This window comes from Trachypithecus francoisi, unplaced genomic scaffold (genome assembly GCF_009764315.1).
Source record: "Trachypithecus francoisi isolate TF-2019V2 unplaced genomic scaffold, Tfra_2.0 Lachesis_group5, whole genome shotgun sequence".
In the NCBI taxonomy this organism is placed as follows: Eukaryota; Metazoa; Chordata; class Mammalia; order Primates; family Cercopithecidae; genus Trachypithecus; species Trachypithecus francoisi.
In genome coordinates this window covers 132,691,996-132,718,487 of record NW_022681470.1, presented here as the reverse complement: position 1 = coordinate 132,718,487, position 26,492 = coordinate 132,691,996, and the positions used below count along the sequence as shown (strand labels likewise).

Genomic DNA, 26,492 nt, shown 5'->3' with positions numbered 1-26,492 from the left:
TTGGCCCCAAGGGAGTGGGGAGGACGCAGGTGCAGCATGGGGTGGGGCCGGGGTGGGGCTTCTGAACCCACTGCGTCCAAATCTCTCACCCGTCACCCAGGTGCCCCTGAACCGAGGAACGCAGGCGGTGGTCGTAGGAAGGGGAAGGGGAGCCCCAGGAGACGGCAGCAGCATGGGCGGGCGACCCTCGAGCCCTCTGGACAAGCAGCAGCGGCAGCACCTAAGGGGTGAGCAGCCGGGATGGGGACGGGGTGGGAGTCTGGGTGAGTGGGGTCTCCAGCCATTGCATCCACATGCTCCATGCAGCAGATGGGGTTGGAGTTCAGACCTAGGACTGTCAAACACACAGGATGCCTTCTTAATGTAAATTTCTCACAGTGAATCTTTTGTTATTGTTGAGGCAGGATCTTGTCTGTTGCCCAAGCTGGAGTGCAGTGGTATGATCATGGCTCACTTCAACCTTGGCCTCCTGGGCTCAAGCGATTCTCCCGCCTCCACCTCCCAAGTAGCTGGGACCACAGGCGTGCACCACTATGCCCAGCTAATTATTTTATTTTGTTATTACTATTATTTTTTAATAGGAACAGGGTGTCCCTATGGTGCCCAGTTTGCTTTTGAACTTGTGGGCTTGAGTGATCCTCTCCCTTCAGCCCGAATAGCTGGGACCGCAGGCGTGCACCACCACACCTGGCTAATTTTTTTATTTTTGTTTTCGTAGAAACAGGGTCTCACTATGTTGCTCAGGCTGGTCTTGAACTCCTGAGCTCAAGCGATCCTCCCACATCAACCTCCCAAAATGCTGGGATTACAGGCAAGAGCCACTGTGCCTGGCCTGCATCTTATTTTTAGTATAAGTATACCCCAAATTTTGCATAGTGCACACTTATACTGAAAACCGATCACCCCTTTATCTTTTTTTTTTTTTTTTTTTTTTTGAGATGGAGTCTCCCTCTGTTGCCCAGGCTAGAGTGCAGTGGTGCAATCTTGGCTCACTGCAACCTCCACCTCCAGGATTCAAGTGATTCTCCTGCTTCAGCCTCCCAAGTAGCTGGTATTACAAGCATGTGCCACCACGCCTGACTAATTTTTGTATTTTTAGTAGAAATGGGGGTTCACCGTGTTGGCCAGGTTGGTCTCGAACTCCTGACCTCAGGTGATCTGCTCGCCTCAGCCTCCCAAAGTGCTGGGATTACAGGTGTGAGCCACTGTGCCCGGCCTGTGTCTTCTATTTTTATTTGGTAAATCTGGTGACCTGATTTAGGGCAGAGGTTCAGGTGGGAGGCATGGAGCCAAGTGGAGGGTGTCCCAGACCCAGCCAGGCCCTGAGGGATGTCTTCCTGAGTGGGCGGGGAACAGCAGGCCCCTCAGCAGGACCCTGGGGATGGAGGCTCAGTTCCCAATTTGAGACTAAGAGGGGCCAGTGCCAGATTCAGTGCCATTCAGGTCCCTCTGTCCTCATATGCGGGGTGACCACCTGTGCTGGGTGCTGGGGACATTGTGGGGTTGGTATTGTCCTTACCCTTGCAGGCTCATGGTCTAAACACCTTCCATTTCATGGCTCTGCTATGTGGGGCTTCTGTGCCCAAGGTGACTTCATGGCACAGAACATCTGCTGGAGCTCCAACCATTGGGTCTACATTCTATGCAGCAGCTTGGAACAATGTTTTTTTTGGTTTTGGGTCAAGTCGTGACCCAAAATTGTGTGGTGAGAATGATGGGAGAGAGCTCACATGTTCCTCGAGTGTGGGGAAGAGCAGAGGTGGGTGACTGCCCGCTGAGGAGACAATGATCAAGCTGGGGCTGGAGGGATGTGATGGCGTTGGTAGGAAGGAGATACCAGAAGAGCATTTTGGACAGGAGAAACAGCATGTGCTAAGACCAGTGATGTATCTTGTAAAGAAACAATTCACATTCACACCCTGATCATTCCCTCATTTGCTGTGTGCCCTTTGGTAAGTGACTTCACCTCCCTGGGCTTCATTCTCTTATATGTAAAATGGAGATAGCAACAATACCTAGCTCATGGGGGCATTGTAAGGATTCAAAGAGTTACTCTATGTAGCACTGGGAATTTTTTTTTTTTTTCCCTGATAGTGGCTTAAACAAGATAAGGACTTTTTTTTCCCCTCAATCTGAGAGGTGTGGAGGCAGGCAGGCTAGTAAAAGACACCTGAAGTCCTTCCATCTCATGGCTCTGCCGTGTGTGGATTCCTGTGTCCGAGATAGCCTCATGACACAGAATGGCCACTGGAGCTCCAGCCATTGGGTCCACATTCCGGGCAGCAAAATGGAAGTATGTTTTATGTACAGTCAAGTGTACATGCCTTATGCTAGAGCCCCATGTGACCACTTCCTAGATAGATCAGGATACAGGACACCTCCATCACTCACAGAAAGTTCCCTTGTGTGATTTGGAGCTTTAAAAGCTTTTGAAAAGCTCCCTGGGCTGGGCGCGGTGGCTCAAGCCTGTAATCCCAGCACTTTGGGAGGCCGAGACGGGTGGATCACGAGGTCAGGAGATCGAGACCATCCTGGCTAACGCGGTGAAACCCCGTCTCTACTAAAAAAAAAATACAAAAAAAAACTAGCCGGGCGAGGAGGCAGGCGCCTGTAGTCCCAGTTACTCGGGAGGCTGAGGCAGGAGAATGGCGTGGGCCCAGGAGGCGGAGCTTGCAGTGAGCTGAGATCCGGCCACTGCACTATAGCCTGGGCGACAGAGCGAGACTCCGTCTCAAAAAAAAAAAAAAAAAAAAAAAGAAAAGCTCCCTGGGTAAAGCATATGGGGACACTTTGGGTGTGATGGATCCGCTCATTATCTTGATTGTGGTGAGGGTTTCACGGATGTGTGATTGTGTCAAAGCTCAGCAAACCATGTGCTTACATGGTACATGAGCTCTCAGTGAAGGTGTGGCTCAACCTGTATTCCCAGCACTTTGAGAATCCAAGGTGGGAGGATTGCTTGAGGCCAGGAGTTTGAGACCAGCCTGGATAACACAGCAAGACCCTGTCTCTACAAAAATTTAAAAAAAATTAGCTGGGCATGGTGGCACGTGCGCAAGATCCCAGCTACTGGAGTAGGGCTGAGGTGGGAGGATCACTTGAGCCCAGGAGGTCAAGGCTGCAGTGAGCTGAGATTGCACCACTGCACTCCTGCCTGGGGGACAGAGACCCTGTCTCCAAAAAAAAAAAAAAAAAAAAAGGGACAACACAGCGAAGGAGCCGGGAGTTCAAGACCAGCCTGAGCAACATGGTGAAACCTCGTCTCTACTGAAAACAGAAAAATTAGTCAGGTGTGGTGGTGGGCGCCTGTAGTCTCTGTAGTCCCAGCTACTTGGGAGACTGAGATGGGAGAATCACCTGAGCCCAGGAAGTGGAGGTTGCAGTGAGCTGTGATAGTGCCACTGCACTCCAGCCTGACAACAGAGTGAGACTGCATCAAAACAACAACAACGACAAAACCATCTCTACTAAAAATACAATAATTAGCCGGGCGCCGTGGCGGGCGCCTGTAGTCCCAGCTACTCGGGAGGCTGAGGCAGGAGAATGGCTTGAACCTGGGAGGCGGAGCTTCCAGTGAGCCGGGATAGTGCCACTGCTCTCCAGCCTGGCAACACAGCGAGACTCCATCTCAAAAAATAAAAATAAAGAAGCTCCCTCATCCAGCCACATGGATGGAAAGAGGCACGGAGGGTGAAGGGCAAATGGAATTTGGTGGCAACTTGTCCGGCAGCTCAGGATGACTGTAGGAGCCCCCAGGTGGCTTCCCTGTCTGTTTTGCCCTCCCCAAGCAGGTCTCCTGGGCAGATTCAATTTGCTGAGTTCACCGTCTCCTTGTCCCTGCAGGTCAGGTGGACACCCTGATGAGGAACTTCCTGCCCTGCTACCGCGGGCAGCTGGCAGCGTCTATCCTGCGGCAGATCTCCCGAGAGGTGGGCCCTCAGGAGCCGGCTGGAAGCCAGTTGCTACGCAGCAAAGTGGGTGTTGTAGGGGCGGAGGACGTTTGAGTGTGGGGAGAGGGTCCTGGAGGAGCCCTCCCTAGGCCATGCTTCCAACCTCAGGCCTTTGCCATTGCCATAGGGTGACTTTAAATATTCATCGTTTGAATAAACATTCACTGAGAAGCCGGGCAAGGTGGCTCACATCTGTAATTTCAGCACTTTGGGAGGCTGAGGCAGGCGGATCCCCAGAGGTCAGGAGTTCAAGACTAGCCTGGCCAACATGGTAAAACTCCAAAACCCCATCTCTACTAAAAATACAAAAAAAAAAAAAAAAATTAGCCAGACCCTGTGGTGCGCACCTGTAGTCCCAGCTACTCGGGAGGCTGAGGCAGGAGAATCGTTTGAACCTGGGAGGTGGAGGTTGCAGTGAGCCCAGATTGCACCACTGCACTCCAGCCTGGGTGACAGAGCTAGACTCTGTCAAAATACACACACACACACACACACACACACAAACACACAAAACCATTCACTGAGCATGTAATTCATGCCACATCATGGGCTGGGCATGAAGACACACAGGCCTTGTCCAGTGACAAGGACAGATCCTGCCGTAACCCCTGGGGTTCACAATCTGATAGGTGATAGAATATTCCAAACAAGTTAGCGTATCATGATGTGGAATGGAGTAACTCTTTTTTTAGATTGAGTTTTGCTCTGTCTCCCAGGCTGGAGTGCAGTGGCGCGATCTTAGCTCACTGCCACCTCCACCTCCCAGGTTCAAGCGATTCTCGTGTCTTAGCCTCCCGAGTAGCTGGGACCACAGGCGCCTGCCACCATGCCTGGGTAATTTTTGTATTTTTAGTAGAGATGGGGTTTCACCATGTTGACCAGGCTGGTCTCAAACTCCTGAACTCAAGTGATCTCCCCACCTCAGCCTCCCAAAGTGCTGGAATTACAAGCGTGAACCACTGCGCCTGGCCTCCAGATGTCTCTGGAGCCATGAAGTTGCGTGCCCCACACAACTCACTCAGTCTTCGCCCTCTTGGTAGACGGGTCTTTGACCGATGAGGAAACTGAGGCACAGAGAGGCCAAATGGCCTGCCCGAGGTCACACTGCAGAGGTGTGATCTGAACCTGGGATCCATGCTTATTACTAATGCTAGGTCCCATGCTCCAATCCGGCCTGTGATTTTTTGCCTCTCCGGAACGCCCCACCTTCCAGCTGTGCCCACCCAGGGTGGGGGGCTCCAGGAGCTGTGGACACAGAGCCCCTTCCCGCCTGGGACTCTCCCTGTCCAGTCTGGGGCATTACGGGACCTGAGCATCATCCCAGGATACAGCGGGAGCTGTCTGGGTGGTCGTGCCACAGGGACATCAGCCCACAGCCCCCTGACACCCACTGGTCCCTCTTCCTGCAGAAGCTGCCCCGAGTCCGTGAGCACCGAGGACCCCTGACCCAGCTTCGGGGCCACCCACCCCGGTGGCAGCCGATCTTCTGTGTTCTGCGTGGGGACGGCCGCCTGGAGTGGTTCAGCCACAAGGAGGTGTGTGATTGGCACGTGGTCTTTCTGCTTCTGGGTCCTTCCTTCCCACTCCCACCAGCCTCGAGGTTTGTGGGGTCCATCTCTCAGCATAGCCCCACCTCTATCAATCACCCAGGATGAATCTTGGGCCCCTATGTGTCTGGCCTGTTATAGGCAACCATCTGGTCCCATCCCCTGCTGTGCTGCGTAGGTAAACTGAGACCCAGGCCAGGGATAGGATCGTGGTCAGTATCAGAGCTGTGGCTCCAACTTCTTGGAGCCTTTGCAAGTCATGCCTCTGACCGCTCTGTTTTCTGGCTGGGGAGCTTGGAGCGATCACTACCTTTCTGAAACTCAGTTTTCACTTCTGTGAAATGGGATGATGATGTTTCACACCACGTAGGGCTTTGAGGGTTCAACAAGAAGGTCCTCAGACAGCACTTGGGACTGGCCCAGCACATGGGGAGTCAGTGGGTGCTGGGAGCTCAGGGACTGAGGGAGGAAGGGAGGGAAAAGGGAAAGGGGAAAGGGAAGGAGGGAGAGAGAGGGCAGGAACAGGAGGAAGGAAGGGAAGGAGGGAGGAAGGGAGGAAGTCATGGGGACAGACGGAGGATGGATGGAGAGAGGAGGGAAAAAAAGGAGGGAGAGCCAGGCCGGTGGCTTATGCCTGTAATACTGGCCCTTTGGGAGGCTGAGGTGAGTGGATCCCTTCAGCCCAGGAATTCAAGATCAGCCTGGCCAACATGGTGAAACTCCGTCTTTACTAAAAATACAAAACCTAGGGCCAGGCACGGTGGCTCATGCCTGTAATCCCAAAACTTTGGGAGGCCGAGGCGGGGTGGATCACCTGAGGTCAGGAGTTCAAGACCAGCCTGGCCAACATGGCCAAACCCCATCTCAATTAAAAATACAAAAATTAGCCTGGTGTGGTGACGGGTGCCTGTAATCCCAGCTACTCAGGAGGCTGAGGCAGGAGAATCGCTTGAACCTGGGAGGCGGAGGTTGCAGTGAGCTGAGATCATGCCACTGCACTCCAGCCTGGGCGGCAGAGTGAGACTCTATCTCAAAAACAAAAAAAAAGACAGAGGGAGGAACGGAGGAAAGGAGAGGGAGGGAGGAGTGGGGAGGGGCAGAGGATTTTTCAGCTCATCTGAAATCTTCCCTTGATAGTACAGTTGGGACACAGAAGCCACCGTTCAGACCCGTCCCATGTTGATTCTCTGGGTGCCTTTTGTAGGAATATGAAAACGGGGGTCACCCCCTTGGCTCCACAGCCCTGACGGGATACACACTCCTGACTTCCCAGCGAGAATATCTCCGCCTTTTAGACGCTCTCTGCTCGGACTCCTTGGGTAAGAGTCCCGGGGTTCCCAGGAACAGGTTTCTCCACCCCAGGATCATTAACATGTGGGGCTAGCTCATTCTCTGCGGTGGGGGCATCCCGTGTACAGCAGGGTGTTAAGCAGCATTCCCAGCTTCCACCCACTCCATGCCAGCAGCAGCCCCCACCCTGGGTGCGACAACCACCAACGTCTCCAGCATTGCCAAGTGTCTTCCGGGGGTCAGCGTTGCCCCGGGTGAGCATCCCCGCTTTGGAAAACAAACAAACACTCTTGCAAGGGTGAGAGGGAGAGTTAGGTCATGGGACCAGAATCAAAATAGCAAATGATAAAAACAGCCAAATCTGGGATGGGTGCAGTGTCTCATGCCTGTAGTCCCAGCTTCTCTTCCTCCTCCTCCTCCTCCTCCTCTTCTTCTTCTGCTTCTGCTTCTGCTTCTGCTTCTTCTTCTTATCCTCCTTCCTCTTCCTCTTCTTCTGACAGACTCTTGCTCTGTTGCCTAGGCTGGAGTGCAGTGCCGTGATCTCTGCTCACTGCAACCTCCCCCTCTCAGGCTCAAGCGATTCTCCTGCCTCAGCCTTCTGAGTAGCTGAGACTATAGGCACCTGCCACCACACCCTGCTAATTATTGTGTTTTAGTAGAGACAGGGTTTCACCACGTTGACCAGGTTGGTCTCGAACTCCCGACCTCAAGTGATCCGCCTGCCTCGGGCTCCCAAAGTGCTGAGATTACAGGCAGGAGCTACCGCACCCGGCCTGGATTGTTGGGTTTTATCACAGTCTGTGTATATCATCCTGGAAAGTGGAACAAAACACTGGAGACTTAGGAGACCCTAAATATTTCTTTTCATTTATATATGTTTTTTTTATTTTTTTTATTTATTTTTTTTATTTTTTATTTTTTATTTTTTATTTTTTTTTGAGACAGAGTCTGGCTCTGTCGCCCAGGCTGGAGTGCAGTGGCCGGATCTCAGCTCACTGCAAGCTCCGCCTCCCGGGTTTACGCCATTCTCCTGCCTCAGCCTCCCGAGTAGCTGGGACTACAGGCGCCTGCCACCTCGCCCGGCTAGTTTTTTGTATTTTTTAGTAGAGACGGGGTTTCACTGTGTTAGCCAGGATGGTCTCGATCTCCTGACCTCGTGATCCGCCCGTCTCGGCCTCCCAAAGTGCTGGGATTACAGGCTTGAGCCACCGCGCCCGGCCGTTTTTTTTTTTTTTGAGACGGGGTCTGGCTCTGTCGCCCACGCTGGAGTGCAGTGGCCGGATCTCAGCTCACTGCAAGCTCCACCTCCCGGGTTTACACCATTCTCCTGCCTCAGCCTCCGTATTTATGTTTTTAATAAAAAATACCTGTGCAGGCTGGTTTGGCACTCTTGGGCCCAAGGGATCCTCCCACTTCGGCCTCCCAAGGTGCTGGGATTACAGGCATGAGCCACCGCAGCTGGCCCCCAAATAAATTAACCAAAGCTGAATTCACTTATTTTGTCTTGTCAAGAATTCTAGGTCATCGGTATCACTGTTAACCCCATTTGGGCAGGAAAATCTCAGCTCATGGAAACGTGTGCCCTAGTCGTAGAGCTAGAAAGTAGCTTGGCCAGGCTGGGCACAGTGGCTCAAACCTGTAATCCCAGCACTTTGGGAGGCTGAGGCGGGCAGATCACTTGAGCTCAGGAGTTCGAGACCAGTCTGGGTGACATGGTGAGACCCTGCCCCTTTTGTTAAAAAAAGAAAGAAAGAAAATGAAAGTGGTTTGGTCACGTTGGAACCTGGGCCTGATTGACTCCAAAACCCCACTTAAAGCCAGGCTCAGATAACATCCCAGCTTCGATGGATTGGTGGTGGCTGCCAGGAGGACTGTATTAAGAATGCTGAGGCTGGAAAACAATGCTGGGATGGATTGGTGATGTCTGCCTTGGGCATGCAATGGAAGAAGGTGACCCTGCCTTCCCCAAAACTGTGCCCCGCCCAGTGCTGTTGGAATAAGGATGGGGGCAAGTATCATGGTGTGGCTCCTATTGATCAAGCAACTGCCCATGCCAGGGACTGCTGTATGCATTTCAGGGGTATTTTCTCCTAGTGAATGAACATCTAGAAGATGCGACCTCCCATTTGTTTTCAGAAGACCATACTCAGGAAGAGCCTGACTCCCTCTTGGAAGTGCCTGTGAGCTTCCCGCTGTTCCTGCAGCACCCCTTCCGCCGGCACCTCTGCTTCTCTGCAGCCACCAGGGAGGCACAGCATGCCTGGAGGCTGGCCCTGCAGGGTGGCATCCGGCTTCGGGGCACAGGTGGGTCTCAGGACTCGTCAGACATTTGTGAGGCTAATGGTCTGGGGTCAGACAGCTCAGCCTCTGTTGGCTTGGGACCTCTTCAGGTCTCACTTTCCTTACCCAGAAAATGGATTGTTAGGCCAGGTGTGATGGTTCATGCCTGTAATTCTAGCACTTTGGGAGGCCGAGGCAGGCAGATCACCCGATGTCAGGAGTTCTAGACAAGCCTGGACAACATGGCGAAATCCTGTCTCTACTAAAAATATAAAAATTAGCTGGGCATGGTGGAAGGAACCTGTAATCCCAGCCACCTGGGAGGCTGAGGCAGGAGAATCACTGGAACCTAGGAGGTGGAGGCTGCAGTGAGCCAAGATCGCGCCACTGCACTCCAGCCTGGGCGACAAGAGCAAAACTCCATCACATACATACACACACACACACACACACACACACACACACACACACACAGAAAGAAAAGAAAATGGGTTGTTGGAGGAGCCGGAAGGAACTCCAGGCAGTTGTGAGTGACTAGGGCTGTAACAGAGACACACAGGGTTCTATAGAAGCTCAGCCTGAGGGATGGGGGTTAGAGCAGGCTTCCCAGATGAGGGGAAGCTGGGGTCTGTAAAAGATGAGGGGCCAGCCGCCGGGCACGGTGGCTCATGCCTGTAATCCCAGCACTTTGGGAGGCTGAGGCAGGAGTATCACAAGGTCAAGAGATAGAGACCATCCTGGCTAACATGGTGAAACTCCATCTCTACTAAAAATACAAAAAATTAGCCAGGCATGCTGGTGGGTGTCTGTAGTCCCAGCTACTCGGGAGGCTGAGGCAGGAGAATGGCGTGAACCCAGGAGGCGAAGAGCTTGTAGTGAGCCGAGATTGCGCCACTGCACTCCAGCCTGGGTGACAGAGCGAGACTCTGTCTCAAAAAAAAAAAAAAAAAAAAAAAAAAAAAGATGAGGGGCCAGCCAGGTGAAGAAGTGGAATAGGTCAGGCATAGTGGCTCACGCCTGTAATCCCAACTTCCAACTTGACACCAAGAGTTCAAGACCAGCCTAGGCAACATGGCAAAACTCCATCTCTACAAAAAATACAAAAATTATCTGGGCGTGGTGGCATGCACTTGTGGTCTCAGCTACTCAGGAGGCTGAGGTGAGAGGATCACTTGAGCCTAGGATTTGGAGGCTGCAGTGAGCTATGATCATGCTACCGCACTTCAGCCTGAGCAACAGAGAGACCCCCCATTTGAGAGAGAAAGATAAGAAAAGAAAAGAAAGAAAAACTGAAGGAAGGAAAAAGAAAAGAAAGAGAAGGAAAAGAAAGAGAGAAAGAGAGAGAGAGAGAGGAAGGAAGGGAGGAAGGGAAAGAGAAAGAAAAAGTAGGGGAGCAGCAGGACTGACACACACAGTTGGGCAGGTTGTTGACTTCACAAACGATGCAACTAACGGAGCAGCTAGTGGCTGCAGTATGTATGGCCTGAACTGCAGGTCACAGGACTGTGACTGCCAGTAGAGGATTCCTTCTAAGTTGAACAAAGTTGGCGGTCCTGGGGGAATGTGTTCCCTGTGGACGGCACTGCCTAGGCAAAGTTCCAGAGATGGGTAAGACTTGGGTGTTGGGGACCTGGCCAGGCGGAGGGCTTCCTCCCCGGGCCATGGGGAGCCAGGCAGGGGAGCCAGGCAGGGGAGCTACCAGCAGGCACTGAGGAGCAGCCCCTCTCAGTCCTGCAGCGAAGCCAGGCCCCTGCTGCCCGGGCCTTCCTGGACGCCGTCCGACTCTACCGGCAGCACCAAGGCCACTTTGGCAACGACGACGTGACCCTAGGCTCAGACGCCGAGGTTAGTGCCCCACGAGGCCGCACCCGGGACCCCCAGGCCCCCTCCCGGCCTAATGCGGCGCCCATGGCCCCCTCTCCCGCAGGTGCTGACCGCGGTGCTGATGCGGGAGCAACTTCCCGCGCTGCGAGCCCAGACCCTTCCTGGCCTGCGGGGGTCAGGCCGCGCCCGCGCCTGGGCCTGGACCGAGGTTTGCACTGCGTCCGGACCTGGGACAGGGGGCGGGATCCGGGCGCTCGGGTTCCCCTCCCACGACTGTCGCCTAAACTCGCTCCCGGTCTCTCTGACCCCCATCCCCGCCCCTTGTCTTGGCTCTGTCCCGCACTCCTGTCCTGCGTGGGGTCCCTTCGACCGGTCTGGGCAGCTTCTAGACGCCGTTCACGCAGCTGTCCTGGCCGGGGCCTCTGCCGGGCTCTGCGCCTTCCAGCCCGAAAAGGACGAGCTGCTTGCATCCCTGGAGAAGACGATCCGCCCGGACGTGGACCAGCTACTGAGGCAGCGGGCGCGTGTGGCGGGGCGACTGCGGAGTGAGACTCGGGGGCGGGACCTGGGCTGGGAGGGGCGAGGCAATCCTGGGGGAAAAAGGGGCGTGATCTAAGCGAATAATGGGCTAGGCCTTGTGTGAAATAAGGGGCGTGGTCAGAGAGGAGCGGGGCCAAGCATAGGATGTGGAAGGGAAAGGGTGGGGAAGGGGCGGGACCTAGGCGAGACAGTGGGCGTCGTCTTGTGGGAGAGGCGCTGGGGGCGGGGCCTAGAGTCTGTCCCGAGGACACCAGGTCCTGATGGGGCTGCGTGGATACAAAATGGGAGGGGCCTCAGCGGGGGATAGGTGTGGCCTTGAGGCTGAGGCTGCAGGAGTTGAGGCCCTAAGCCGGGCCAAAGCGAGTGGGCTGGCCTGGGAAGTAGAACAGCGGAGGAGGGGCGGGGGTAAAGGCTGATACATGGGCAGGGTGGGCCAAGGTGGCCCCTACAAAGACCTAGGTGGGAATCCTGACTCGGCCCGCCCCTCCAAGGCTGTTTTCTCATCATCACAATGGGTAGCAGAGGGCGCCCAGTGTCCCTGCTCGAGTCCCCCTCGCCCTGCTGAACTAGGGCCCCTGCACATCCCCATCTGTGAGGCACCTTGCGGAGGGGACTCCAGACCACTGTCTTCCACTCCCAGCGGATATCAGGGGACCGCTCGAGTCGTGCCTGCACCGGGAGGTGGACCCGCAGCTGCCCCGGGTCGTGCAGACCCTGCTGCGCACCATGGAAGCCTCGCTCGAGGCGGTGCGGACCCTCCTGGCTCAAGGCATGGACCGACTGTCCCGCCGCCTGCGCCAGAGCCCCTCGGGCACGCAGCTGCGCAGGGAGGTGAGCTCCCGTGGGTAGGGGTTCAGTGAGCCAGAGGGTGATGTGTTAACTTGAGTCTTTCCTGTTGAAAATCTTCTCTGAATTTGTTCTAGGCTGCTTTTTACTTATTGTGGACCCATCACCATGCTATGGTCACTGGAGCACAGTTGTTGTTTGTTTTTTGTTTTTGAGGCAGGGTGTCGCTCTGTCACCTTGGCTGGAGTGCAGTGGCACAATCTTAGCTCACTGCAGCCTTGACCTCCCGGGCTTAATCGATTCTCTTACCTTAGCCTCCCAAGTAGCTGGAAATACAGGTGCACGCCACCATGCCCAGCTAATTTTTTAATTTTTTTGTAGAGATGGGGGTCTTGCTTTGTTGCCCAGGCTGGTCTCAAACTCCTGAGCTCAAGCGATCTGCCTGTCTTGGCCTCCCAAAGTGCTGGGATTAAGGCGTGAGCCACAGCACTGGCCATGGAGCACAGTTTAAAACGTGAGGCGAAAGGAGTTGGATGAGGAAAGTGGCAATTTAGCAAAATCAGTCTGAGGTCATCCCCCCAACCTCCTCCCATTCCCCTGCAGGGCAACAACCCAGAGAATTCTGTTCAAGGCAGGTCACCTCAGTGCATCTGATATACATGTAGCACCTAAAATACATACATACATACATACAGTAGCACCTACTATGTGCCAGGCAACCTTCAACTCATTCTTAAGCCTCCATTTCCTAATCACCTTCTCCAGGAACTGTCCCTGGTCCCCTCTATGTCTTATAGTAGCCTGTGCTTCTCTTATCACAGCCTCACGTTCATACCACTGTGGGTGATTTCTATACTCTGTCTCCCCTAATTTGTAAGCAGAGATTGGGTTAGAGTATTTCATATCTGCAGTCCCAGGGCCCAGCACAGAGAGAACATGAGGTGGTATTCATAGATCCAGGGCCAGGAAATGTGCTCATTTCCTCTCAATTGTGCCAGCATCGCTTGTTATAGTTTTTTTTAGGTTTTATCATTTTATGTCCATGACACCATGCCTCACTGCAACTTATTTTACTTTATTTTGTTTTATTTTATTTTAGAGACAGAGTCTCATTCTGTCACCCAGGCTGAAGTGCAGTGGTGTGATCTTGGCTCACTGCAACCTCCCGGGTTCAAGCGATTCTCATGCCTCAGCCTCCTGAGTAGCTGGGAGTACAGGTGTACGCCACCACACCTGGCTAATTTTTGTATTTTCAGTAGAGATGGGGTTTCACCATGTTGGCCAGGCTGGTATCGACCTCCTGACCTCAAGTGATCCACCTGCCTCGGCCTCCCAAAGTGATGGGATTACAGGTGTGAGCCACCATGCTCAGCCCACCACTACTTTATTATGAGTTTCTTTGGTGACAACTGAGGCGGAATGTGTTTTCATTTGTATTTCTCCTTTGGTGAATCGGCTATTGGGTCCTTGGCCCTTTGCAATCAGCTGATGGCATTTTCCTCCCAAAACTGCTTCCGGGAGTACAGGTTTACTCATTTGGAGAGATGCCATGGGACTTGGCACTGATGCAGACATGCTACTGTGAGGCTGAACGGAGCCACAGGCGCTTGGGGCAGCTGGCAGCACTGTTTGGCTTTCTGGGGATGCAGAGCCTCGTGTTTGGGGCCCAAGATCTTGCACAGCAGGTGAGGGTGAGCAGGAGGCTGGGAGGAGGCCAGGCTGTGAAGACAGCCTCCACTGAAACCCCGCTAAATGTGTCCTGGAGAGACCACAGTGATTGAGGCAACTCGGTGGGGCTGCCAGTCTCATGGGGACATGAGCCCGTGACCAGGCAGCAGCCACATGTGGTGGACAGAGCTGGGGCGGGATGTACAGGGAGAGCCAAGGACGTTCCTGATCCATCTCTGGGGTTGACAGGACTTTCAGGAGGAGGGGACTTCCAACATGGGGCAGCAGTGGGAGGAATGGGGCTGCCACCAGTCCCAAGTGAATAGTATTGAGAGTGCTTGTCTGCATTTGGGGAACGTGGAGCAATTTTTCAGAAATGGGGAAGATAGGCCGATGAGATGGATGGGCAGATGGCACAGTGCCTTGAGTGTGGGGCTAAGGGGTGAACTCTTTCCTGAGGGCAATGGGGAGCCAGAGCAGGTATATGAGCAGGGGGAGGGCATGGCTGGATTTAAGGTTTAGGAAGCTCTGCCTGCTGTAGGGAGCACAGGCTGTTGGGGGGCAGGAATAGAGGAGGCACGGGGGAGGCCTGCACCAGGATGGGAGATGTCAGTGGGGAGAAGCAAGAAGTGTTTTGAAGTCTGAGGTGGGACCTGCTATTGGACATGGTGACAGAAGAAGATAGAGAGTGAGATGATCTAGTACCACCTGGCACAGTTGCTCAGTTTGTGCACTGCACAAAAGTGCTCAACAGAGGAGGCTGAACTCTGGCTGGCTCTCTGGTCTCCATTGTAGGCACCCTGGCACCATCCCCCAGAGGGAAGGGGCTTTCCGCTAGTTTGCACATAGTACCCCACAGACTAGACAATCCCCAGGTTCTGAGAGGAGAGGAAAGGTGTTTCCTGGGACAAAGAGGAGGAGGTTGGGCAGAGGTGGCTGGTTGGGGCAGGCTGGATGCTGAGAAGGGGTCAGCTGGGCTGGAGTAGGGCCCAGGAGGCTGGAGCACAGATTCTGGGGTCATCACGGCATCTCCTCCTATAGCTCATGGCTGACGCTGTGGCCACCTTCCTGCAGCTGGCTGACCAGTGTCTGACCATGGCCCTCAATTGTGACCAGGCTGCCCAGAGGCTGGAGAGAGTCAGGGGGCGCGTGCTGAAGGTGTGGTCTGTGGGTACGGGGTGGCACAGGGTGGCAGTGGGCCTGGGTGCTCAGATGGTCGAACACTGAACAGAGGCGCTGCTGGGTATGTTGTGCAGAAATTCAAATCCGACAGCGGGTTGGCGCAGAGGAAGTTCATCCGAGGCTGGGGTCTCTGCATCTTTTTACCTTTTGTGCTCAGCCAACTCGAGCCAAGCTGCAAAAAGGTGAGTTAATGGGAAGTGTGCAGGAGGGTCTGACAGCATCACCATGCATCCACGTAAAGTGGGCAAGAATTCTCTTTGAGGCCGGGCGCGGTGGCTCACGCCTGTAATCCCAGCACTTTGGGAGGCCAAGGAGGGCGGATCACAAGGTCAGGAGTTCGATACCAGCCTGGCCAACATAGTGAAACCCCGTCTCTACTAAAAATACGAAAAATTAGCCAGGCATGATGGCGGGCGCCTGTAATTCCAGCTATTCAGAAGGCTGAGGCAGGAAAATAACTTGAACCCGGGACGGAGAGGTTGCAATGCACCAAGATCGTGCCATTGCACTCCAACCTGGGCGACAGAGTGAAACTCTGTGTCAAAAAAAAAAAAAAAAGAATGCTCTTTGATCATTAGAGACCATTTGACCAGGTGCCGTGGCTCATGCCTTAATCCCAGCACTCTGGAAGGCCAAAGTGGGGGGATTGCTTGAGGCCAGGAGATCAGTCTGGACAACACAGTGAAACTCCATCTCTATAAAAATACAGAAGTTAGCAAGGTATGGTGGGGTGTGCCTGTGATCCCAATTACTCCGGAGGCCAAGAGGTGGGAGGATCAATTGAGCCTAGGAAGTTGAGGCTGCAGTGAGCTAGGATCGCACCGCTGCACTCCAGCCCGGGCAACAGAGCAAGGGCCTGTCTCAAAAAAAGGGACTTCCACACCCTGAGCCCTGGAGCTGGGTCAGGTGGCTTTTCTGGGCTGCCACAGTGCCCTCTGCTTCACCTATGATGAGGCTCATTACCCTATGTCTGCCACGGAAGAGCTGGGATAGGTCCCACACATCTCATATCACCAGGTGACATGGGCATCAGTGGAGGGAGGAGGCAGATGGAGAGTGTGGATAAGGGTTGGGTAGGGAGTTACCAGAGGGTTAGGAAGGATCTCCCTGTGAAATGAAGGCACGGGCCATGTCCCGGGAAGGGCATTCCAAGCAGAGGGCACAGCATGTGCAAAGGCCCTGAGGCCTGACCGTGCCTGGTGTATTGGAGGAACAGTGACGAGGTGGGTGTGGCTGAAGCTCAGTGAGTGGGAGAGTGGGAAGGAGGTCAGGGGGAGTCCTAGGTGCCTGGGCACACAGGGCTCATGGGCACCAGGTGGGTGTCTGATATGGGTACAAACAGAATCCTCTAGAGGAAGTAGCTGGGAGTTGAGGAAGTCCCAGCTGAGACACTCATACTATTCCCTGTGAGGTGTGATTTGCTGTGCCTAATTAATCCCATGAATCCTTTCCACAATGCTAGAGAATATGGGCCACTGAGTCCATTTTAACGATAAGGAAACTGAGGCCAGGCGTGGTGGCACATGCCTGTAATACCAGCACTTTGGGATAGTGAGACCCCATCTCTACAAAAATGCAAGAATTCGCCGGGTGTGGTGGTGCACGCCTGTAGTCCCAGCTACTTTGGAGGCTGAGGTGGGAGGATCGCTTAAGCCTGGGAGGTCAAGGCTGCAGTGAGCTATGACTGGGCCACTGCACTCCAGCCTGGGTGACAGAGCGAGACTAATCATTTCATTTCATTTGATTATTTCATTTCATTTCATTTCGACAGAGTCTTGCTCTGTCATCCCAGCTGGAGTGCAGTGGTGTGATCTTGGCTCACTGCAACCTCTGCCTCCCAGGTTCAAGCGATTCTCTGGTCTCAGCCTCCCAAGTAGCTGAGATTACAGGCACCCGCCACCATGCCTAGTTAATTTTTGTATTTTTAGTAGAGACGGGGTTTCACCATGTTGGTCAGACTGGTCTTGAACTCCTGACCTCGTGATCTGCCCGCCTCAGCCAACCAAAGTGCTGGGATTATAGGCGTGAGCCACCGCGCCCAGCCTGTTTATTTTTAAAATAAAAAAAATTAAAAAATAAAGATAAGGGCCGGGCGCGGTGGCTCAAGCCTGTAATCCCAGCACTTTGGGAGGCCGAGACGGGCGGATCACGAGGTCAGGAGATCGAGACCCTCCTGGCTAATACAGTGAAACCCCGTCTCTACTAAAAATACAAAAACTAGCCGGGCGAGGTGGCGGGCGCCTGTAGTCCCAGCTACTCGGGAGGCTGAGGCAGGAGAATGGCGTAAACCCGGGAGGCGGAGCTTGCAGTGAGCTGAGATCCGGCCACTGCACTCCAGCCTGGGCGACAGAGCGAGACTCCGCCTCAAAAAAAAAAAATAAATAAATAAATAAATAAATAAATAAAGATAAGGAAACTGAGGCCCAACCCCTGCGCCCAATCCCACAGCTAATCAGGCCCAGGGCTAGGGCAGAAGCCTGTGTTGTAGGCTTCTAGAGGGGCCCTCCTCTCCAGCCGAGCCCCTAACCCAACATGGTTCCAGGAGCTGCCTGAGTTTGAGGGGGATGTCCTTGCCATGGGCAGCCAGGCTCTGACCACTGAGGGCATCTATGAGGACGTCATCCGGGGCTGCTTGCTGCAGAGGATTGACCAAGGTGAGTCCTGCCCTGCCATGGCTCAGAGGAGTCTGGCATCCCCTGGCTGTATGTACTGAGCCCCACCAGGGCCCCATCGACTCTCACTTCCTGTGACTACTTGCTATTTGACCTTAAGTCAGGACTTGGCCAGAGGGGGTCCAGGGTAGAGGAGCTCAGAAGGCCAGGGATGGATACTCTCTGAAGGAAGGGCCATTGGATTGGGGCTGTGAGGGATGTATAGGAGTTCTCAGGATGAGAAGAAGGAGGCAGAGTTCAAAAACAACCAATAGAGGCTGCGTGTGGTGGCTCACACCTGTAATCCCAGCACTTTGGGAGGCTGAGGTGGGCAGAGCACTTGAGGTCAGGAGTTTGAGACCAGCCTGCCCAATATGGTGAAACCCCGTCTCTACTAAAAATATAAAAAAATAGCCGGGCATGATGGCACACACTTGTAGTCCCAGTTGCTCGGGAGGCTAAGGCAAGAGAATCGCTTGAACCCAGGAGGTGGAGGTTGCAATGAGCCAAGATTGTGCCACTGCACTGCAGCCTGGCGACACAGCGAGACTATGTGTTTTTTTTGTTTTTTGTTTTTTTTTTTTGAGACAGAGTCTCGCTCTGTTGCCCAGGCTGGAGCGCAGTGGAATGATCTTGGCTCACTGCAACCTCTGATGCCTGAGTTCAAGCGATTCTCCTGCCTCAGCCTCCTGAGTAGCTGGGACTACAGGCACATGCCACCACGCCCAGCTAATTTTTGTATTTTTAGTAGAGATGGGATTTCACCATGTTGGTCAGGCTTGTCTCAAATTCCTGACCCTGTGATCCTCCCACCTCGGCCTCCCAAAGTGCTGGGATTACAGGCGTGAGCCACCGCGCCCGGCTGAGACTCCATCTTTTATTTTTTATTTTATTTTTGAGACGGAGTCTCACTCTGTCACCCAAGCAGGAGTGCAATGGTGTGATCTCGGTTCACTGCAACCTCTATCTTCCTAGGTTCAAGCCATTATTCTGCCTCAGCCTCCGAGTAGCTGGGACTACAGGTGCATGCCACCACACCTGGCTAATTTTTGTATTTTTAGCAGAGACGGGGTTTCACTATATTGGGTAGGCTGGTCTCGAACTCCTGACCTCGTGATCCGCCTGCCTCAGCCTCTCAAAGTGCTGGGATTACCAGCGTGAGAGACTCCATCTTAAAACCAACAAACTACGGATAGACATTTAAATTTATTCATTTAACAACCACTCCCTGTTTTTCTCTGGGCTGGCATTGAGGCCCTAGAGGTTTACAGAGTTGGAGTTGGCCTCTTAGGAGCTCCTGAGCTGGGAAGGAGCTCCAGAAACATCTTTCTCCCTCCTGCTTCCTGAGTTAATTGACAAATTACTTAATGCCCATGATCACTGAGATGTATGCACTGATTGGGGGGTGAACGGGATGCAGTGGGGATTCAGGGAATGTCACCATCCATGCGGCCAGCACAAGGGCACGGAGTGGGAGGCTGGAGGCTGCTGGGAGACCTGCAGGGCCTTGAATGACAGGCAGAGGAATTTAGATGTATTGTGTAGGCAGTGGGGAGCCATGGAGAGTGTGTGAGCAGAGGTCAACAGAAGCCAGACTGGAAGTGAGGGAGGAGGCTGAGGCCCCGGTTCTGGGAACAAAGGACAGGCCCGAGCAAGGGCAGCAGCCAAGGGGATAGAGACTAGGAGGGAGGTGGAGGTGGGAGCTGGAGGTGTCAGAGGTGTTGGGCTTCAGGTGTCACTAAGTGAAGGTGAGGGGGCCACAAGCCAGGGAAGGTGTGCGGAGAACAGAAGGGAATCTCAAAGAGCCCTCATTTGAAGGAAAGAGGAAGAACAGACATAGAAGGTGAGGTCAGCAGCTGGGCACAGTGGCTTTCGCCTGTAATCCCAGCACTTTGGGAGGTCGAGGCAGGTGGATCACTGGAGGTCAGGAGTTTGAGACCAGCTTGGCCAACATGGTGAGACCCTGTCTCTACTATAAATACAAAAATTAGCTGGGTGTGGTTGCGCATGCCTGCAGTCCCAGCTACTCGGGAGGCTGAGGCAGGAGAATTGCATGAACCCAGGAGGTAGAGGTTGCAGTGAGCCAAGATCGCACCACTGCACTCCAGCCTGGGCAACAGAGCTAGACTCTGTCTCAAAAAAAAAAAAAAAAAAAATTTAAATAGGTGAGGTCAGCCAGGCACGGTGGCTCATGCCTGTAATCCCAGCACTTTGGGAGGCCAAGGCGGGCGGATTACGAGGTTAGGAGATCAAGACCATCCTGGCTAACACAGTGAAACCCCATCTCTACTAAAAATACAAAAAATTAGCTCGGCGTGGTGGAGGGCACTTGTAGTCCCAGCTACTCGGGAGGCTGAGGCAGGAGAATGGCACGGACCCAGGAGGCGGAGCTTGCAGTGAGCTGAGATTGCGCCACTGCACTCTAGCCTGGGTGACAGAGTGAGACTCTGTCTCAGAAAAAAAAAAAAGGTGAAGTCAGAGAGTTGGGAGACACCCCCATAGATGGTGGGTTCTTGGGAGTCAGGGAATGAGGGAGAGGATGTGTCTGTGAGCATCCAAACGAGAAACGGAGCTTCCTTAAAATAGTAGAAGTTTTAAATAGGAAAAAGAAACCTATTTTCTGACTGCAGAATTAAATCCAGAAACAGGTGACCTCAATGAGTTTCTCTTCCTAGAGATTTTATGTGTCCTTAAGTGGGTCCGTCCTGATACTGATTTGTGATGTCTGCCTACAGCAGCATGTCGGGAGGTGGGACTGGCAGTGTCCAGGCTCAGTGAAGGGTGCAGGGATCGGCTAGCAATGTCTGCCATGGGTGCGGGCTTCAAGAGAGGGTCTATGTGAGCCATGTCTAGGATTTCTGCTTGAGATATTCATAGTCTCTCTGGGAAAATGCAGGGAAGCCCCTTGATGTCTGGGATTCCCCAGGTGTGTCCAAGAGTTCGTCTCATTTCAGAATTGAAAAAGACCCTTGGTGCCAATGATGTATCCTGCACTCTGGACGGCTGCTTGGAGGTCCCATGGGAACAGGAGGGAGCAGGTGGGGAACTCCACAGGCTGCTGAAACATGCCAGTGATGGCTGGGGGTGGGGAGGTGGGGGCCCACATGGGGTGTATGGGATTGTCGTGCATGTGGGTTCATGGATGGAACAGAATATACCTCATCTCCTTAACCAGCCAGGCTGGCCAAGCTCGTGAACAAATGCAGTGGGAAGTTGTGGAGTGTATCTGAGCTACAGAGGAACCCTCTAAGCCCAGGCTGTGACATGCATGTGAGCTCAGCCCTTGGGAGCTGAGATTGTGGTGAATTTGTGTCCCATCTCTCTCTTTTTTTTTTTGAGACAGAGTCCAGCTCTGTTACGTCTCTTTTATTTATTTATTTATTTTTGAGACAGAGTCTAGCTCTGTCGCCCAGGCTGGAATGCATAATCTCAGCTCACTGCAACCTCCTCGTCCCAGGTTCAAGTGAATCTCCTGCCTCAGCCTCCCGAGTAGCTGGGACTACAGGCGCATGCCACCCTGCCCGGCTAATTTTTGTATTTTTAGTAGAGATGGGGTTTCACCATTTTGGCCAGGCTGGTCTCAAACTCCTGACCTCAGGTGATCTGACTGCTTCAGTCTCCCAAAGTGCTGGGATTACAGATGTGAGCCACCACACCCAGCTTTTGTACCCCATCTAATCCCAGGATTTAGGGGGCATCTCCCAATGGCTACTTCCTGTTGCCAACTTGGAAAGGGAGATTGTAGTGATGGGTGCCTTAGGTTTACCACCAGCAAGAGCTTGCAAGATGGGCATAATTTGGGGGACAATTTTTTTATGCAGCAATAGCTAACTAATACACTTCCTAGCTGATCTGGGACAGAGAAACTGATTGATATTTACATTAACTTGGATAAATAGTTAAACAGTCCTAGAAATACATCTTTTTTTTTTTTTTTTTTTTTTTTTTTTGTGAGACGGAGTCTCACTCTGTTTCCCAGGGTGAAGTGCAGTGGCACAATCCCAGCTCACTGCAGCCTCCCCCTCGGGGGTTCCAGTGATTCTCCCACCTCAGCCCACAGAGTAGCTAGGATTACAGGCACTTGCCACCATGCCTGGCTAATTTTTGTATTTTTAGTAGAGATGGGGTTTCACCATGTTAGCCAGGCTGGTCTCGAACTCCTGACCTGAAGTGATCCACCCACCTCGGCCTCCCAAAGTGCTGAGATTAGAGGCGTGAGCCACCACGCCCAGCCCAGTCCTAGAAAGATTTCTAGGGCCAGGCACAGTGGCTCATACCCATAATCCCAGCACTCTGGGAGGCCAAGATAGGTGGATTGCTTGAGCCTAGGAGTTTGAGACCAGCCTGGACAACATAGCAAGACCCCATCTCTACAAATATTTTAAAAATTAGTTGGGTGTGGTGGAATGCACTTGTAGTTCCAGCTACTCGGGAGGCCAAGGTGGGAGGATTACTTGAGCCCTGGAGATGGAGGCGGCATTGAGCTATGATGGCACCACTGCCCTCCAGCCTAGGCCACAGAGAGAGACTCTGTCTCAAAAAAACAAACAAATACAAACTTCTGAGTGTCAGAATATTTAAGGATTTGCAATTGGATGTGAGGGATTGTAGATGGGTTCCTGAATCTATTTAACCAGAACCAACGGGCATTTGGTTTCTAGTCTTCCATACTAACAGCCAGTGCCACAGGGAATAATCTTGTACATATTTTTTTGTTTTGTTTTGTTTTGTTTTTGCAAGTACAGGTTCCTGTGGGCAAATCCCGCAATGGGAAACCTCAGAATTTAAAGTATATGTGTTTGTCACTTCAACAGAGGGCTGTCCACCAGGGTAGCCTCACCTGGTGCCCCTCACCTTTGTCCGGGAGGTTTAGGAGCTGCTTTTAGCACCTTTTCCGAGAACCTTCTTTCCTATCCTTCACCCTTTCATCTTTTGATTGCTTATACATTTATTTTTCTTTCTTTTTTCTTTTTTTTTTTTTTTGAGACAGAGTCTCACTCTGTCACCAGGCTGGAGTGCAGTGGCAGCATCTTGGCTCACTGTAACCTTCACCTCGTGGGTTCAAGCAATTCTCCTGCCTCAGCCTCCCCAGTAGCTGGGATTACAGGCATCCACCACCACGCCTGGCTAATTTTTGTATTTTTAGTAGTTTCACCATGTTGGCCAGGCTGGTTTCAAACTCCTGACCTCAGGTGATCTGCCTGCCTCGGCTTCCCAAAGGGTTGGGATTACAGGCATGAGCCACTGCGCCCAGCCTACATTTCTTTATTTTTATTTTTCTTTTTTGAGATGGAATTTCGCTCTTGTCACCTGGGCTGGATGGCAATGGTGTGATCTCGGCTCACTGCAACCTCCGCCTCTTGGGTTCAAGCGATTCTCATGCCTCAGCCTCCCGAGTAGCTGGGATTACAGGCGCCCACAACTGTGCCCAGTTAATTTTTGTATTTTTTTTTTTTTTTTTTTTTTTGAGGCGGAGTCTCGCTCTGTCACCGGACTGGAGTGCAGTGGCCGGATCTTCAGCTCACTGCAAGCTCCGCCTCCCGGGTTCACACCATTCTCCTGCCTCAGCCTCCCGAGTAGCTGGGACTACAGGCGCCCGCCACCTCGCCCGGCTAGATTTTGTATTTTTAGTAGAGACGGGGTTTCACCGTGTTAGCCAGGATGGTCTCGATCTCCTGACCTCGTGATCCGCCCGTCTCGGCCTCCCAAAGTGCTGGGATTACAGGCTTGAGCCACCGCGCCCGGCCAATTTTTGTATTTTTAGTAGAGATGAAGTTTCACCATGTTGGCCAGGCTGGTCTTGAACTCCTGACCTCAGGTGATAGGGAGGTCAGGCACCTGGCTTGGCTTCCCATAGTGCTAGGATTACAGGCATGAGCCACTGCGCCCAGCCAACATTTCTATTAACTCTGATTTTTTAAGCACTTATTACATGCCAGGCATCTGACATGTCTGATTTTTGATGTCTGTTTATTTTCCATTATACAGATGAGGAAACTGAGGCTGAGCGGAAAGGAGGGACTTGTCCCAGGCAGCCAGGCTCTGGTGCCCAGATCCAGCCACTCTGCCCACTGCCTTCTCGAGGAACATTCCAGAGCTGAATCTTCACCCACACCTACCTTGTTTCTATTGGATAAATGTCTACAAGTGGAATTTCTGGGCCAAAACAGATGAGCCATCTTTAGGCTTTTGTAACCCCTGCACCTCCAGAAAACTGTGCCATTTTATACTCCAAGCAGCAGCATTTATTTGTGAATTTTCTCCAAACCTTTATTTTAATGTTTTGGTTTTTTTGAGACAGAGTCTTGCTCTGTCGCCCAGGATGGAGTACAGTGGCAGGATCTCGGCTCACTGCAACCTCTGCCTTCCGGGTTCAATCAATTCTCCTGCCTCAGTCTCTCGAGTAGCTGGGATTTCGGGCGCCCGCCACTGTGCCCAGTTAATTTTTGTATTTTTAGTAGAGATGGGGTTTCACCATGTTGGCCAGGCTGGTCTCGAACTCCTTTCCGTAAGTGATCTGCCTGCCTGAGTCTCCCAAAGTGCTGGGATTACAGGTGTGAGCCACTGCACCTGGTCTAATTTTTTTTTTCCCGAGACGGAGTCTCGCTCTGTCACCCAGGCTGGAGTGCAGTGGCGCTATCTCGGCTCACTGCAAGCTCTGTCTCTCACGTTTGCACCATTTTCCTGCCTCAGCCTCCCGAGTAGCTGGGACTACAGGCGCCCGCCACCTCGCCCAGCTAGTTTTTTTTTTTTTTGTATTTTTTAGTAGAGACGGGGTTTCACCGTGTTAGCCAGGATGGTCTCGATCTCCTGACCTCGTGATCCACCCGTCTTGGCCTCCCAAAGTGCTGGGATTACAGGCTTGAGCCACCGTGCCCAGCCTTTTTTTTTTTAAATAATAGAGACAGGGTCTCGCTATGCTGCCCAAGCTGGTCTCAAACTCCTGGACCCAAGCAATCCTCCTGTCTCGGCCTCCCAGAGTGCTAGGATTACAGGAGTGATCCACTGTGTCCAGCCTCCAAATCCTTTCTAAACACTAGGACTTTTCATAAAAAGAAAAAAGCTATGCCAATTAGACACACACAGAAATCTCATTATTTTATTTTGAATTTCTTTGACTAAATTGAACTTACAAATAAATTTATTATGGCCAGGCACGGTAGTGCACACCTGTAATCCTTTGGGAGACTGAGGCTTTGGGAGACTGAGGCAGGCAGATCGCTTGAGCTCAGGAGTTCAAGACCAGCCTGGCCAACATAGTGAGACCTCATCTTTATGAAAAATACAAAATTAGCGGCTGGGAGTGGTGGCTCATGCCTGTAATCCCAGAACTTTGGGATGCTGAAACAAGTGGAATGCTTGAGCCAAGGAGTTTGAGACCAGCCTAAATAAAAAAATAAATAAATAAATAAATAAATAAATAAAAGCTGGGCTGACATGGGAGATTTACATGAGCCTGGGAAGTCAAGGTGCAATCACCACTGCACTCCAGCCTGGGCAATGGGAGTGAGACCCTGTCTCAAAAAACAAAATCCAAATATGTTGCTTAACCATTTACATGTTTGTAGTTTTTCTTTCTTTCTTTTTTTTTTTTTTTTTTTTTTAATTTCAGTGAATTGCCTGTTCATAGCTTTTTTCTACTTTTTGGGAGTGTTTGTATTTTTCTTATTGATATCTAATAACTCTTTATATCTGAAGGATATGAAGGCTTTGTGATACAGGTTACAGATTTTTTTTTTTTTTTTTTCTCTCTCCTTGCTATGAGCCTTTTGGGTTTGTTTCCTAGCTCCAACTCTTAACTTGGTATCAAGTTTCCTGGCTGGGAGACAAGCTTTTACCGACTTCCTCTGCTTGCCAGAAAAGTCATCTGCTAACTAGATACTGGCAGCCTCTCCGCTGTCTTGCAGCTGCTTCCAGAGTGGGTTCCACAGGGATTCCCCTGTATTCTTGGTTCAGCTTGCAGAGGGACTTTCACACCCCACGGACACTATTTCCTCCCATTCTGTCTGGAGTTTTCAGCCTACCTCAAGACAATGAGATATTCCTGACCTTTCCACCTATTTCCCTTCAACCCCACCTTCTGAAATACATTTGCACAATACATGTGCCCTTCATAGGCTTCTTTAGCTGTCTTCCTTTTACCCTGGACGGGATGTAGATGTTAATTCTGGAACAATTGCAGCTACAAGAATTTGTCATCCTGCCCCTTTTGAGAAAACCATTGTTTGCCCTTGGGTCTAAATCCTTCCAGTTGGGATGGGATGTATCTTGTCACCCCTTTTTCTTACTTAACATGAAAAGACCTTTCCTCGTCAAGTCCACAGTGTAAATTTGTTTTACTTTTTTTTTTTTTTTTTTTTTTGAGGCAGAGTCTCGCTCTGTCGCCCGGACTGGAGTGCAGTGGCCAGATCTCAGCTCACTGCAAGCTCCGCCTCCCACGTTTACGCCATTCTCCTGCCTCAGCCTCCCGAGGAGCTGGGACTACAGGCGCCCGCCACCTCGCCCGGCTAGTTTTTGTATTTTAGTAGAGACGGGGTTTCACCGTGTTAGCCAGGATGGTCTCGATCTCCTGACCTCGTGATCCGCCCGTCTCGGCCTCCCAAAGTGCTGGGATTACAGGCTTGAGCCACCGCGCCCGGCTACTTTTTTTTTTTTTTTTGAGACGGTGTCTCACTCTGTTGCCCAGGCTGGAGTGTAGTCGTGCGATCTTGGCTCACTGCAACCTCCACCTCCTGGGTTCAAGTGATTCTCCTGCCTCGGCCTCCTGAGTAGCT

The 26,492-nt window shown here is 52.3% G+C and overlaps 1 protein-coding gene across 7 annotated transcripts; it reads left to right on the top strand.

Annotated features, from left to right (window-relative positions):
* NIBAN3 (niban apoptosis regulator 3) lies at window positions 1-24,074 on the top strand. 7 transcript variants are annotated; one of them, XM_033200015.1, is made up of 15 exons: window positions 55-227; window positions 3,844-3,974; window positions 5,360-5,485; window positions 6,702-6,816; window positions 8,924-9,091; window positions 10,797-10,912; window positions 10,995-11,099; window positions 11,274-11,436; window positions 12,072-12,262; window positions 13,744-13,902; window positions 14,927-15,043; window positions 15,142-15,249; window positions 17,610-17,721; window positions 20,673-20,756; window positions 23,707-24,074. In XM_033200015.1, the coding sequence occupies exons 1-15, from the start codon at window positions 173-175 to the stop codon at window positions 23,817-23,819; spliced, it is 1,863 nt and encodes a 620-aa protein (XP_033055906.1). In that variant the 5' UTR covers window positions 55-172; the 3' UTR covers window positions 23,820-24,074. The 7 variants fall into 7 exon arrangements, 6 of the variants coding, with proteins under 6 accessions (XP_033055905.1, XP_033055906.1, XP_033055902.1 ...); XM_033200011.1 differs by having other exon boundaries at window positions 67-227; window positions 8,882-9,091; window positions 14,960-15,043; XM_033200010.1 differs by having other exon boundaries at window positions 67-227; window positions 8,882-9,091.
* Window positions 24,075-26,492: the final 2,418 nt, after the last annotated feature.

Bases quoted from the DNA above. Each gene is read 5' to 3' on its own strand.
- NIBAN3 (XM_033200014.1), top strand. From the start codon at position 173: ATGGGCGGGCGACCCTCGAGCCCTCTGGACAAGCAGCAGCGGCAGCAC. The intron at 12,263-13,743 runs GTGAGCTCCCGT...CCGGGAGTACAG, and splicing joins GCACGCAGCTGCGCAGGGAG to GTTTACTCATTTGGAGAGAT. The intron at 15,044-15,141 runs GTGTGGTCTGTG...TATGTTGTGCAG, and splicing joins TCAGGGGGCGCGTGCTGAAG to AAATTCAAATCCGACAGCGG.